General features: G+C 49.8%; 1 protein-coding gene across 3 annotated transcripts; it reads right to left on the bottom strand.

Annotated features, from left to right (window-relative positions):
• Positions 1–2,126: 2,126 nt before the first annotated feature.
• On the bottom strand, positions 2,127–13,260 carry LOC127603220 (transient receptor potential cation channel subfamily M member 4-like). 3 transcript variants are annotated; one of them, XM_052069337.1, is made up of 28 exons: positions 12,803–13,260; positions 11,805–11,866; positions 11,551–11,728; positions 11,230–11,410; positions 10,977–11,146; positions 10,636–10,813; positions 10,050–10,114; positions 9,734–9,967; positions 8,782–8,884; positions 8,574–8,695; positions 8,180–8,461; positions 7,999–8,100; positions 7,326–7,454; positions 7,098–7,227; positions 6,797–6,942; positions 6,592–6,704; positions 6,248–6,364; positions 6,118–6,167; positions 5,804–6,042; positions 5,472–5,587; positions 4,281–4,413; positions 4,026–4,200; positions 3,761–3,926; positions 3,500–3,681; positions 3,282–3,414; positions 2,933–3,005; positions 2,678–2,771; positions 2,127–2,593 (listed from the first exon to the last, which is right to left on the bottom strand). In XM_052069337.1, the coding sequence occupies exons 1-28, from the start codon at positions 12,863–12,865 to the stop codon at positions 2,571–2,573; spliced, it is 3,759 nt and encodes a 1,252-aa protein (XP_051925297.1). In that variant the 5' UTR covers positions 12,866–13,260; the 3' UTR covers positions 2,127–2,570. The 3 variants fall into 3 exon arrangements, with proteins under 3 accessions (XP_051925297.1, XP_051925300.1, XP_051925301.1); XM_052069340.1 differs by lacking the exon at positions 12,803–13,260 and adding an exon at positions 12,355–12,773 and having other exon boundaries at positions 11,230–11,468; XM_052069341.1 differs by lacking the exon at positions 12,803–13,260 and adding an exon at positions 11,987–12,342 and having other exon boundaries at positions 11,230–11,468.
• Positions 13,261–15,010: the final 1,750 nt, after the last annotated feature.

A 15,010-nucleotide genomic window follows, 5' to 3' on the forward strand; every position in this document is an offset into this window, starting at 1 on the left:
AACATCCGATAACAACGCTCATTCCAATCACGCCATCAAACTTGCTTTTTGCACACCAGCGGCGTGTTGCTTCGGCCACGGGACGCATTTGCCCTTTTGCCTTCTCTTTCGGAAGGCGCGCGGAGGTTGCGTTTGGCGCATTCGGGCCACGCGGGCGTACCTCGTGCTTGGACAAGCGTGTTAAGCGCTCACTTGAGCGGTTCCGCTTTAATGGTCTCGCACAAATGACGGCAAAGCGCAATAAAGCCAGCGCCGTCTCGCGCTTCCTTTGAGGCGAGCGTGAGCAATAGGCCGCACAAACAACCGTGAAATCCCGCTAAAGCCGCGTCTTCCGGCGCACCGGACCGTGTTCAAACACAAAACTACTCTTTAAGTTCTTTCGTAAACTGACGCCCGAGAAGCCCAACGAGCCTCTCCGGATTACGCCCGGCCGGGCCCAACAGCAGGACGGACGTCGCTTGCGAGAAGGCGCTATTCAGTGGAACCTCCCTCTGCTCTGTCTATCTGGTTAATTTGTACAAACTCCAAAACTTTGAGTTGGTTGTATCGTTGGCCAACATCAGATTAGTGAGCTTTCGGAGCGCACATCCGATTGGTCACCACTTCTGCGCAGCCGCCGACAAAACATTTTAAGCATCACACACACATAACTGGAGGTCGGCGAAAACTTGACGTGGCGTGGCCACAAACGGAGGGCGTTGTGACTGGGCAGGCCGCTCATTTCCATTGTGCGCCGCATTCCATTGATGGCGAGGATTAAGTGACGCCTCGGTACCAGCGTCTCGACACGCTCTGACGTCAAGACAGATACAACAAAACCGGTTTGCGAAGTACGTGTGCCCGCTCGACACATTTTCAACTCAAAATGTCAATTCATGAAGCGCTTTGGCGACGGGAACTTTTTTCGGGCCCAATAAAGTCACCCGAAGTGGGAATCGGCCGGGGCGCGGGAAAAGCAGAAAGGGATGACTCCATTTTCAACAAAAGGGGGACTTACCCGTCCGTGTTCCTGGCTGCGCTGACAGCAAAGAGGCCTGAAAAACAATAAGAGAGCTTCAGTCCTGAGCGGGCATTTGCATCGAGGAGAATCGAGTTGATTTACGTACCCGGCCATTTGTCTTGTTTGTTTTTGCACGGAAGCCGTACTCAAAGATGGCAGCAGCAAGCTCATCCACAAGACCGCCTCAAAAGAACAAAATAGGTGGAGGGGATTCATTTCTTACAGAGTGTTTGTTCGGAATCTAGAAAGTCTACACACCCCTCTTCAATTGCCAAGTATTTGTGGTCGAGATCAATGAAAGCAACATACATCATTTCCTCACCCACCATTTGTGCCAGCTTATTCTCATTTTCAACGGCTTCTCCGGCTCGACGTTAAGGCGGTCAGAGAACATATTTGGTCATGAGGTCCCGTTACAAGGCGACTTGTTACAACCTGACGACAGTCAGACGACTGCAACAAACGGTGATGACAGAGGATGAGTAGTACGACTTCAAAAGCGATTCCAGAAAGACTTGATTGCTTGGGGATACGCACTCACACTCTCAGTTTGTCGAGTTTGCGTTCCCCCCAAAGGCTGGTCTGAGAAGCCCCTTAAAGTGACATTCACTAACGACAACATTAGGTACACCCGTGCAGTCCATCCTAATGCGGCTCTCTTCACAAAGGCTTCATTATTGTCCGTTATACTTCTGTACATGTCAAGTCCAGTCAAGTGTGAACTGAATTCATTCATTCATTTTATTGTTGTACATATGTTCACTGCATAATTGCGCAGCACTTTTTATACATCGGCGCTTGTTTTCAAGTGCCCTATAAATACGCACATGAGTCAAGATCGTGCCAAGAGACAATTTAGAAGGCTACATTAACCTGTCATGCGTGTTTTGGAAACAAGGGAGGAAACCAGAGTGCCTGAGGCGAGGAAAAAAACTAGTAAAAGGAACACGCAAACTCTACACGGGAAGGCCCGAGCCAGAATGGAACCGTGCACTGTTGCAGTGTGATGCCGACGCTCTAACCGGTAGAGCATTCTCAAAAGGGTTTATGATTCTGACAAATAGTGCGTTTTTGTTGATCTGTGGGGGCCGCGCTGAGACAAGAGCAGGTCCAAATTCCACAGCAATAAATTGTGATAGCTTTTATTCTAAAACAACTGCGAAAAAAAACAAAAAAGTTTTCCTCAAGTCGTGAGAGTCGATGAACAATATAAAAGTGACAACAAATAGTACACGCTCAGCATCAAACGTGGATTAACACGCAGTACGTTTAGCCTCACCCCCCCCCCCCCACACCCTTTCCCATCAGATTTGGATCGGTATTATTTCTATCCATTATCCAGTTGCAGACTACAAAATATAATTTGCCATTTGAACGGCAAACATTGCACTTTAAAAAGAGGAACGAGTCCAACACTCGATACTGGAGCAATGTCGCGATGGCCGAGTTTCCTCCTCCTACCGAGGGCGCTCATAATTCGGGTCTGGCGGGCCATTGGCATGGCAACAGCCAAGGTGAAACCGTTTTGTCGTGCCCCGCCCGCTTCACCCGAGTCCTCATCAAAGCCGCATCAAGAACAAGATGTGAACGAATCTGTTTAAAAAAAAAAAAAGATAGCAATATGAAAGGGAGGTGAAATACCGTCAGCAGTATAAGCGCTGCAACTTTAGGACATACCTCTCAGGTTTGGGGGAGGGCGAGGTGGCTTAAATGAGCCGCCTTGCGCCAAGGTATCGACGATCCAGCTGAGTGCGCTGGAGCAATATTCCATCTGCGAGATAGTCATGTTCATCGTGACAATCGTACCAATCGCCGCTCAAGATAATTCCGATCAGTACATTGCGAGGATGAGCTTCACATGCATCACGACCTTGAACGTGGACTTCATTTGACCTTTTGTGTGTAGGGGTGCACAAGGGGGGCAAGTTTTACCTCACTCTCCAAAGTCCTGAGCCTGTGGTCAAAGTCTCTGTTTTCAGTCAGATGTTTGATCACACCATCCACCCTACAAAAGAAGCCATTTGACGTCATCGTCAGCATACGAAAAAAATAGCAAATCCACACCGTCGACACCGACGTGATCTAATCCAAGACTTGGATCTCGCCATCTGCTTTGACGTGCAGCGATTCAACATGTCAAACGGCGACGACAAAAGGGAAAAGGTCCAAATTGTGTCAAGATTTTGCGTTGGCCGCCGTGATGGGATCGGATCCGTTCTAAGCCTACGCGGGTTTTTCCTCGGGCGCATTTCGGTCGAGCGAATCAAAAGGCCGTCCTCACTTGGCCGACATGCGCTTGAGCCTCTCCGAGTCGCTGCTCTTCTGGATTTTGTTCTGAGCGGTGAGGAAGTCCTCCTTCTGAATGGTTTCCCACGTCATGAGTCTGTTTGCCGCCTTGCCTTTGAGCTGCAACACTGGCGAGACGCAAACGCAAGCGGCCGCTCAGCCTCGCCCGACTCTGCAAGGACCGGACGTCGGCGGAAAGGGACAAAGACTGACCGAAGTGGTGGATCTTGACGGAGGACACCTTGCGGATGTTCCTCTTGATGAAGAGGTTGAGGTGAGAGAGGATGATGAAGGGCGGCGCCAACGAGGGCCGCGAGTGGTACTGGACGACGAGGTTGTAGCGCTGGAACTTCCAGTAAATGTCGCTGTTGGCCTGCACCTCGGAGAAGGTGTAACTGCAAAAAAGACGAAGAGTCTCGGAAGGGGGGGGGCCGTGAAGTTTGAGAAGCCCCGATGCGGGGCACGCGCATCTACCTGAACATGGCGATGAGAAGATTGATGAGCAGGATGTTGGTGACCAGCAGATAAATCATCAGCAGGATGACCACCAGCCAGTTGCTGTACGTAACTCGACACGGCTCTGCGCCGCCGTCGATCAGCGTCACGTTGCTGGTGCAGGCCATGTCCCAGTGCTTCCCCACTGACAAGAGACAATTCCTTTCAGGTCCAGAATTGCAACGTCTTCTCACAGTCGGTAAGACCTGTACTCGGGCACCCCCCCACCCCCGCCCCCTCCTACCATCCATTTCTTCGACGGGGATCTGTCCAAAAATGTGCAAATATGGCCTGTAGAAAACCCGGCGGAAGATGCGATCCAGTCGCGGGTCGTAGGAATACAGCAAAGCCTGGTTGGCCACGCCGTAGGCCATGAGCCAGACCCCCAGGAAGAAGAGGAAGAAGAAGACATCCTTCATCTGAACGACATTCCAAAAAAAAAAAAAAATGTGAAAGCTGGTCATTCATAGACTGTCCCTTGTCATCTTTTGTTGCACACCATCTTTCCCACGATGATGATTTTGGGTCCCAGCTGTTTGTGAATGGCGAAGATGTGAATGAGGCGCAGCGTGAAGACCATGTAGTCCACGCACATCACGTCTCGGCCAAATTCGTAGGACGCGTTGAACATCCTGAAACGGCAGCAGACCGGATTGTAAGTGATGAGCAAGCGCCGAGCCGCGTGCGGTGGAAAATTGGGCAGAATTACGTGACTTAATTAGCAGTAGACACGCAAGCATCATGGCCTACATTCAACGGCAAAGGCTCGAGTGCTCGTCAGAAACGAGCCAATTCCTGAAAGTGCATTTGGTATAATTGTCAGCCATCCTAACAGTATGCAGACTTTCAAAAGTAACACCGCACCAATTTAAAAAAACAAAAACTCACAACTCATCACCATGATTACAACAAGGAACCTGTAAGTTCAATAAAAATTGTAACTAAATAAATATTTTGATACAAAAAGTTCTGTGTGATGAAATGCAAATCCCGTATGTTGTACCAAGTAAGTGTGTGAGCAGGGTGTGGACTCATTTTGTTTTTCTGTGGCCATGTCATTTTGATTTCGATGAGCAAGCCGTAGGTAGACACGCAATCGTCTCACCTGGAAAGCCTTTGTTTGCTCAGATGTGGACCTGTCATGTTAGCATGTCACCGCTGTTATTCTAACCTCACAAGCAGAAGTGACATAATGACTGCTGTTGTCTGAACTCTTGAAAAAAAAAAAAAAAGCGGCATACAATCATGTCCCCTTGTCTTTATCCTTGATTGAAAAAAAAACATTTAAAAAGTCACACCCATTTCAAGACTATGGCATCCAGGCGCAAAGCCAAGATGGAACAGATCCAAGTATGAAAATGAGTTCACATCAAGGATGCCAAAAACTGGTGTGGCCGGGACTTGCGAAAGAGTGAAGAGAGAGCGCCTTAGTACGGGTGGAAAGGATCACCATTTTAACCATTTCATTTCCAGGGGAGTCCAAGCGCACCGCCTTTCCAATAGGTTAACTCGCACGTCGATCAATGCGACTCCCAAAATATTAGAATCGTCTCGCGAAAAAGCCAACGTTGTTTTACAACCGCGTCGTGACATTTTTGTCCGGCGGTGTGCCAGTCTCAGGGCGAATTCGTGTTCCTCGGCCCGATGAAGGGAGGCAAACTGCGGTGCAAAGGCACGGATGAGCCATTACCTGCAAATCAGGCCAATGACAAAGAGGATGACGGCGGTGAGGTCGCACTTGTTCCACACATCCTGAATGTAGACCCTGAGTCTCTGGCGCAAAGTCATCGTCCCTAAAAAGAAGGTCTGGGAAAGAGACATTGCATCAAAGTCACTGTGGAAATTGTAATGGTATACCTTGGTTTGTCCAAAGTTGTTTGACTGAGGGCCACAAAAAAAAACATAATTTTATTCACTTCAATAAAAAAAATGAATATTGTGTTGTGTAGTATAAATGGGGATTTTACCAAAAGATGCATCAGACCACCGGAGCAAACTTGAGACACCCTCGCCGTCATTTACCTCTCGTATCTCCTCGCAGACAATGGTGAAGACCCAGAAATAGAGCACCAGCTCAGTAATGGCGGGACCGGCGGGGGGCGGCGGCTTGAAATCCACCAGCAGCACGTAGGCGAAGAGCAGCAGGAAGAGGAAGTACATGAGGACGTTGCCCAAGAAGGCCGTGACTGGGGCGAACCAGAACTGACGCCATCTCGACACGATGAACGGCCGCTCGGGAGGTTTCGGCGAGAGGGGCCGGCCTGAGCAAAACGTCGGCTCGCATCCTCAAATCGGCGTTTCGGGCCGCATTGACCCGATGACGGGCGGTGACTCACCTTTGATGGTGGCAGTCCTGGGACTGTATACTCCTTGGGTATCTGCTTCGCTGGGGGTGGGAGCACAACGCCAGTTCAGTTGGGTGAAACTTGCCATCAAGACCAATGTCAAATGAGGAAGACCCATTACATGTGCTTAATGTCGGAGAAGGAAAAGATGGTGGTGCCATAGAGGCTGTCGCTGTCCCGGCCCACGGTGTCCTCGGTGGGCTTCACATCTTTCTCCTGCTGGTGATCCTCCGGTGCCCTGCAAGATGGAGGAAGAGACGCCGAAACATGAGTAAGTAGTGTGACATCATACCAAGTGAGCAACGCATTCAATTCTCATGACTATTGCGGTTCTGGATTGTTGTCCTTTGCGGACAACAATCCCAAATTTTGGGGCAGGCGGGCGATAATTTGGAATTTTGAGGGTCCACCGGATATGGAAGACTGATCTTGTAGTTCGAAACGGGAATGTTGATTTGATGTTACCTGAAGGAGATCAAGTTGGTGTAGCAGAGGACAGGGCAGAAGAAGGTGAGCAACAATTTCCACACCTCCGTGTTCCTCTTCATGTCGCCCCACCAGATCTGGGACAACAGAGACTGTGGGGGGGGGACACAAAAAGAGTCCCATCACCACACACCAAGTGATATGCTCGTTCGGAATTGAGCTCCACGGAAACAAAGCGAGCCACCTGAACGCCATCGTGGCTGAAGAAAAGGCGCGCGTCGGCACTCATTCCCATTTGGAGGCAAGTGGTCCCGCCCCAGACCGGCGACTTGCGAATCAGCAAGGTGAACGACCGACTTTCGTTGCTACGGTAACAAGAACTGAAGACATCTGAAAGCAAACAAGAAGGATATGGTATATAAAAGACAGGAGACAATCATCGCAAAAAAAATAAGCTACTAGGCTTTCGGGTCAACCTTCATCAGAGAAGGTCAAAGTTCAGCTGTAGCGTATCAGTGCGGTAGGACCGGATTCCTGCTTTTTACCATGTGCCAGGTTCTCAAACTTCTGGGCCAACTCTTTCATGGAGAGTTTGTTTTCGGTCTCAACTTCCAGTTTGGAAAGTTCCCTGAGCATCTTGCAGCCACTCAGCGCGCTCAGCACCGACTCTCCTGCCTGGAAAACAAGTAGAAAAGTCCTTCCGATTCAACGCCCAGAGTGTTTTGCTCATCAAACGAGTCCTTCTTCGGAACTTCAATCTTTTGCTGAGCTACCATCTCCCAGAAGAAAGTGGCCATCTCGCTGCGGTTCTGGAGGACGGCCCAGATGAAAAGCGAAGCCCAGGGGAAGAGGCAGCGCTTCTCTCGATACAGACAGTCTCCACGCAGCAGCTTACTGGCGCGCTGGCGAGAGAGAAATCGGCTTGGGGATCAAATCGAGGAGACGGGCCCTTCCATATTCGGACACACCAACATTTTCAAGCATTTGTACAACGAAAATTTGTACACGACTGTACTGCCGACTGCTGTGTGCTACGAGTTCCGCTAGATGGCAGTCCTGCCCAAGGTGCGACGTTCCATAGTGGTGTGTGTCGGCAGGAATGCAAACAACGTGCTTGCAACTCAACAGCCGGAAGCCGCTTTACGGATAGTTAAGGAAGTTGGACTCGTTTTAATGACTCAAATATTGTGGGAAGTTGTCACAGTGTTTAATTTCAAGGACGTCGTCTTAAAAGCCCACTCAAAAGGCTTCTGTCCCAAAAATGTGCAATGTCGTTGCCGACCGTGTGTGACGTTAGCACTCAGAGCCCAAATGAATGATTATTATATTATAATGATTATACTGAGACAAGGACTCCTACCGCAGTGTAAGGTTTACGCTTTCAGTTCTACGCAGTATTCCCGCTCGCGTGAAAAGCCAGCAGAAAATGGGAGAGTTGGAGAGTACCCTCATAGCCCTCCTTTTGGACGTGATCTGTTCCAAATCCAATGGGGAATAGTAGAATGGCTGGCAGACGTCACCCATTAACAGTTCGAGCACTCTTGACACCTGTGTTGGGGGAGGGTCAATTTTTTTAAAAATGACGATCGACACACGTTTCGGAAGGAGTGACAGGTAAATCAATCACCTCGAAAAGACTGAGCTCAGCCACCGGCCCACTGTAAATTTTCCCAGCCATGCCTTTGCCGGGGGTCTCCTGCAAGGGCGACGGCGTACCGAGTCTCTCCAGCAGGCGGCGCTGGAGTAGCTGGTAGAGAAGCGTCCCGTCGGCCACCGATCTGTAGAGGCTTTCCAGGCGGCCGTAGGTCAGGTAGTCCAGGATGTTGAGGCCGTTCTCGGTGAAGAGGCGCACAAACTGAGGCTTGTCGTTGACCAAGGCGTCGGTCATGGAGTCCTCCAGTTCTTCATACTGTCGGAAGGACGCGCAACTTTAGGGCTCGGCTAAAACCCGGGAAAGACTCCACGTGACTTTGAAGGTGGCGTTGACCTCGTCTATGGAGAAGTAGTGCATCTCTACTCACCCTCCACTGGATGTCTCCGTTGAAGAGTTCGCTCTTGGCAATGTCGACCCTGTTCCACGTGACCGCCAGCTTCAGCTCTTCGTTGTACGGGCTGTGGTCGGCGGACACGCGCTGCTTGGACGCTGAGAAGTGGTACGGCATTTTAAATTGGCTCGCCACCCGCAACACGTCCAACGTCCTCCGCGAGGACTGCGGATGTGGACTCTACCTCCCACCAGAGCTTTGAGCAGCACCGTGTCAAAGTCGTTGGGGCCCTCCTGCTCGCCGTGGTAAACGGTGATCAAGTCTTTGTTCTGGTAGATGCTCAGAGCCTGCGGAGGTCCACAAAGAGGGGGGCGGACAGGCGGCGTCAAAAGAAAGACGGACGAGATTGATGTGCTCAGCGGCGAGAAATAACGACAGTTTCGGAAAAGCGTACGATTTTCACATCGCTTTGGAGACAGACACACACACACAACAGATCAACTGTTGTAAGCCCAGGCGGTTACACCGCTGGGAAACGGCAAAACTTTGCCGCTCATGGATCCCAATCAATATATATCAGGAGGACAGATGTATATACATAGAATTTAAATGTGGAAAAAAATAATAATTTCAATAAGACAATAACAATTGATGCTCATTGTTTTTGCATCACTCTAAATATTTTCAAATAAAATTAAAATATCCTTTATTTGTCCCCCATTAATGAGCTAATTTGCTATTTAACAAAGAAAAAGATATTTTACTCATATGTATGCGTTTTATGTACAATTGTTTTTATAAGAAAAACCAATTTTTATTGGATTATTTATATCAATAAACTACATGAAAAGTAGATTGAACTGTTTTAACTAAATTCTCAATAAATGACAAGTTACTAAAATTAACACATTTAATTTTATGTAAAATACTTTTTTTAATTATTATTATTTACAAAAAAACTGTTTATTCAATAGTAAACATGATTTTAAAAATGCATAAACCTTCCAAGTTTCGGGGGGGAAAAAAGCGGCTACAAATATTACTCTGGGCAATATAAATGCTTGGTGCTCCAAATGAAGGAATGTGTGTAGTATTTGGGCCATGAGCCATATTTGGCCCACTTCTGGGATGCGTCCATGACAGCAAACAAAAACAACAACAACAACAAAACACACACACGTAGGTGTTGATCTTACATGCTCGACAAGTTTGTCCGTCTCGGCTTCTGACGGAAAGTATTTGCGAACCCGTTCTGCCACTCTGTCTTTCAGATCCACGCTGGGCCCCGCCTCACCGTCGCACTCGCCGGAAGAGGGGACGACCGGCGCCGACGACACGTTCTTCACGATGTCACTCAGCAAGTCGGCCGTGCCTCCCGAGCCCGCCAGCACCAACCAGGGCATGGAGCTCTTCAGAGAGAGATCCACCCTCTGGGACCAAAACGGAAGAGGGACACAAATCTTGAAGGGCCCTCGTTGTTTGGAAACGCTCACCAAAGTGACAAAGCTTTACCTCCAGTAGACTGGCGTCCCCGGAGACCAGCATGCAAAGAACTGGGATGTCGATACTGCCGCTGCCTAAAAAGAGGGAATTATGGAGAAGGGGGGGGGGGGGGGAGAAAAAAAAATCGCTCCGACTCTTACAACAGCCCGTGTCTATCTTATGGGTTATGTACGTCAATGATGCATTTTTCTTTGTCAGAAAAGAGTTGAAGCAGTTGAGGCATCTTGTTCTTTACATGTCGAGAAGCGACGTGTTCAATGCATGCGTGGGCATGCAGCGGCTGCCGGTAGATACCAAAGGATCATGGGAACGCCTTCAGTTGAAGAATCGACGCAACAGAGTTCAACAGCGCTCAGCGAACGCTGCAGAACATGTTATGATAGCGAGGTTGATTCATCAGGGAGTTCATACTTTCTCTTCATTCAGGTTGTTTCGTTTTGAAAAATACTTGCAATCATAATAGCCTGGGGGAGGAGGTGGAACGACAAACAATGGAGGCAGCCGACCTTCAGCTCACCGATTGTTTAAAAAAAAATACACAAAAAAAAAAAAATCAGCCCACACAATGGGTCAGCTTGAAGAGCAAAGCAGTTACCCCAAATGCCCGTGCGCTGGTGGGAGATGTAGTCCTCCAGTTTGGCCCTGAAACCCGTCTCGCCCCCTCTACGCCCCATGCTGCCGTCATCCACCAGCAGGAAAGCCTGGTAGTTGTTATCCAGGCAGCACGAGTCCCGGGTTGTGTTGTGGACGTAATACTTGGCAGGGAAACTGCCCTGCAAGAAGAAGAATGACGGGAAAACTTTGCGGCGGCTGTTCTTTGATTAAAGGTCAAGAAACTCTGCTTTGTCGATCCCAAGATAGATAACAAGGACACAAGTAAGGGGGACAGCTCCAGAAGGTGAAAATTGTCCGCGTGCCATGTGGCGGGAGGCCAACCTGTTCATTGACCAGCTGCTGCCGGTTGTGGACCAGGCCCCAGGGGGCGACGCCCAGAGCCACCACCTTGTTGAGAGAGACCGAAGAAGCCGCGGTGGCGTGATCCCTCACCGCCTCTCCGACGCACCTGCCGACTCCTTCGCGCAAGCCCGCCGTCAAAATCCAAGCTCCTGAAGAGGCACAGAAACGTTGCTCCGCGCACTCGCCATTTGCAACGGACAGCAATTTGCATTTTGCGGAATGACGATGTCACCTGTGCTTTGGGAGGCTTTGACCAGACCCTGCCTGAGGACCTCCCGCACCCACGTCTTCACCTTGGTCCTGCCTTCGCCGCCCACCACGGACACCACCAGGTTAGGCGCGGGCAGACCCCAGTGGGCGGTCATCAGGGTGTAGACCATCGACGGCGGAGTGTCCCACGACAGCCGCAAGAACTGCAGTCGCCGTGAGGGATCCAAATAACAATACAGGTGAAAGGCGGCGGTTCCTAAACTGCCGGACCGCAGGGGGCAGGGCGGGGGACAGCCATTGATCCAGTAATAGTCATCCATCAGAATGATGGAAAGTGACCTACGTAGCTGTGCCTCTTGCTGGCGCCGGCAAACTGTAGCTCCCCAAAGGCATCCGTCGGGTACTCGGAGGAGTGCTGGGCGCTGTCCCAGTGATTGACAATGGCCGTGCTGAAATAGTCGCCGAGGGCCACGGAGGCGTGGGTATCTCTGGTCCCCCCGCACTGGCACAAGGCGCCATTGCTAAGAGAAACGGAGGATTTCAAGTCAATCAAAGCGCACGAGTTACCAACCGGGGGCTCTGCCAATGTCACAGTACCTTAAAGAATCTTCCACAAAGGTGCTGCAAATTCTTTTCTTGAAGATTTTGGGGATCCAGCTCTGGAATTAGACTCAGAATCATCTCGATCGGTCCAGTATGTAGAACGCACGAGGAATTTGTCTCCGGTAGAGGGTATAGGCTCCACTCATATCGCAAGAACAAGCAATATCGTTTCAGACTATTTCCGACTGAGCATGTTGGCGATGTCAACTCAAACCTTGGCACCTTGGCTTTAGTTCTTTGAAAATAGCTGCTGTTACGCTGGTGAGGCATGCAGAGGTAAAGCACTTGACTGTGACTTATGGCAAGGTGCTGTGCAGTTTGGCCCAGTGTGTGGATGTGAAGACGGTGTGAAGGTTTGAGACGTGTGAAGGTTAAAAGCGTTATTAAATTGCGAAATGGACCTCTTCTTCGCTCAAAAGTTACAAACTATGATCAAAGGAGTGAGAAGAACGCATTGTTCCATTTAGTTGTTTCAACTAGTCCAACCGGGCGACACCAGTGCACTGCATCTGAGCAACGTGGAACACCAACACCGTGTTGATACTTTGATGTTCGAAGAACACGGCGTCACATTTTTCGCGTAGTTGAACTTGTTGCCGATTCAAGACTAGTCAAGTCAGGTCACGTTTGGCGGAAAAAAAACTCACGCGGCGCTGAAAGCAGTTGACGGGTTAGAAGTGACCAAAGAACACCTCCGTTCCGAGTAAATACCGATAGCCGCTATTGTTAAGCTAGCATGTGACGCTATCCGGTCGCTAGCTCCCGCCGCCGTACACGCTACGCCAAAAACGGAAGCGCGCTGGCTTGTGGCCAGCGTTTAGCCGAATATCTTTTACGATGAAATTACCCTCGTGTTTGATAAGGAAGACGTAATTGTGCGAGTGGAAAGGTTTGCTGGATGCTAGCGAGGCGTGGACGACGCGTCATTGTGACTCATTTTCACGTCTGCCAACTTTCACAACTCCACAACAATCACAAAACTCCCCCCTCACCTGGTCCTTTTCAGATTTGTTGTGTTTGTGTCCGCCTTCTGCCGCGTCTCCGGTGTCTCTCATGCTTCCTTTTTTTTTTTACTCCCTCGATTCAAAGGAAGATGCCAGGAGAAACACTCAATTCCGCGTCTTTTCTGACCATGATTCACTGACTAGTTCCCCTTCCGAGTGTATCCTAGTTTCTCAGTCGGTCCAGACGGTGGAAGGAAGGAAGGAAGGTGCAGAGCAAGAAAAACTCTCAGGTGAGGGTGTGGCTGGAAGAGGCAAATACTGTCCCTCCTCCAAACTCTAAATAGGAGCGATGACTCCCTGCCACACTAACGTCACTTAGGTCCTGGATCTCGTGAAGATCAGTTTCATGTCGAGCACCACTGATGTTCGCCCTTAAATGAAACGCTCTCCGGGTGAACGTCTTGGAGCAAAAATGCCACCGATCTACGCTGACAAACAGCAAGAAGATTCTTGCACAAGAATAAAAATATCACAGCCACAGCTTAGGTTGCATGCAGAGGCAGAAGATGTCATGTTTTGGCATGAATTTAATCCCAACATAAATATATTACTGTAAATACAATTAAATAGTACAAAATTTCTTTGAAACCATGATTAAAATATACTTGCAGATAGCATACATATCAAGTACCAGACATTCAGTACGCACAGGTGTTTGAAACATAACAGAGGAGTTTGGTATGTGTGTCCCCCCCCAGCCACCCCCCAACGTCTATCTGCCGTATCCCTGGGGGTCATTGGCATTCTTGGATTTTTCTTTTCCGCTGGTTTTGCTCATGTGGTATAAAGTGTTGGCCAAGTTGTGGACGTGGCAGGTTCCCAACTTGCATCCGGCCTGGGGCGCGCGCCTCTGACGAAGTTGTCGCACTGCCCAGCTGTTGGCAAATGGGGGAAAGAAAGAAATGAAAGAACGAAAGAAAATGCAGCCGTTGTTGCTGCCGACACCTGCGACATGACACTGACGATAAAGTCACTCGGATGATGACACAAAACCGTTGCGCGGCCCTGAACTGCGGTTCTCAGACTTTTTACACCAACTGAAAAAAAAAAAAGCACCGGAGCAGAGCAGCAAAGCTTCCTATTAATTGAATACCTTTGTTTGCTTGCGTCCATGTCTAGATGTTGGCCTGTTGCGGCCAAAGGGAAAATCTTCAGGAACGGAAGGCGCTGCTGCTCCCGTGCCGCCTCTGACCTTCCCAAGCCAGATGCCTTGACCACTGCGACGGAGGCGTCTTTGTCGAAGCTGGCATTTGGACAAAATGAGGTATGCGTTCAATTGAAGAAAAAAAAGAAAGAGAGGAAAGAAAAAAAGAAAGAAAGGTGTCTTTTTAGTCACCTGGCAGCGGCTCCAAGTGGCGAGGTAGCGGTCAAAGGTACAGTCAGTAGCAGCAGAACAGCTATCTCCATTCCGCAGTGCTCTGCGATTGACAAAGCGTCGAGTGAAGCCGTGCCCCGGGGAAAGTATTTGGCAAAAGTCGACCGACCGCGGGATCAAACGTACCACAGAGAAAACGGCGAAATGCGCTGTTGCTTTTGGAGTCAATGAATCGATCTGTCGTCGTCGTCGCTGTTTGATTGCCAAGTGGCTCCGTCTGTCATGCTTTGGGCCCCTTCGGGCCTTTTATAGGATGTGAAAGGAGGCGTGTCCGGGCTGTGGAGCGGAGTCACGTTCACTGGAGGTCACGCAACTCCCGTTTGCTCGTCATCCGTTGACATTCGAATTTCTCGCGTGGCTCCGCGTCAACAACATTGCACCAGATGATACTCAAATTGACCTTGTACCTTTTTCGATGTTTACATTGATTGTAATGCCGCCCCCCCCCCCGGGCCCCCGTTTCCCCGTTGCGCACCTCCCCTCCCCCCTTTTCCTCCACATCCTCCTCCATCCCACCTCTCACAGTCCACTTGCTGCTGAGCGATTGTTCCACAGATTTTTCTTTCTTTTTCCTCCACCTGCAGGAAGCGCGCCCAAAATAACGCCGATTCTGAGCCGCGGCCTTTTCTTTATCGCCCCGTTTTTCCTGTGCCTTTTCCCCTTGAGTCACATTTGCCGTCCAGCGTGTTTATTTCTGAAACGTCCTTCGCTCCCAGCGATGCCCGCAGAGGAGCGTGAGGAAAAACAAGCCACGGTGGCTTGGCGGCTTTTCCAAGCATCCGATTGACTTGCCCGCGACCCGCCCGTTGACCCTCGGAATC

The sequence above is a fragment of the Hippocampus zosterae genome, chromosome 7 (genome assembly GCF_025434085.1).
Source record: "Hippocampus zosterae strain Florida chromosome 7, ASM2543408v3, whole genome shotgun sequence".
Classification (NCBI taxonomy): Eukaryota; Metazoa; Chordata; class Actinopteri; order Syngnathiformes; family Syngnathidae; genus Hippocampus; species Hippocampus zosterae.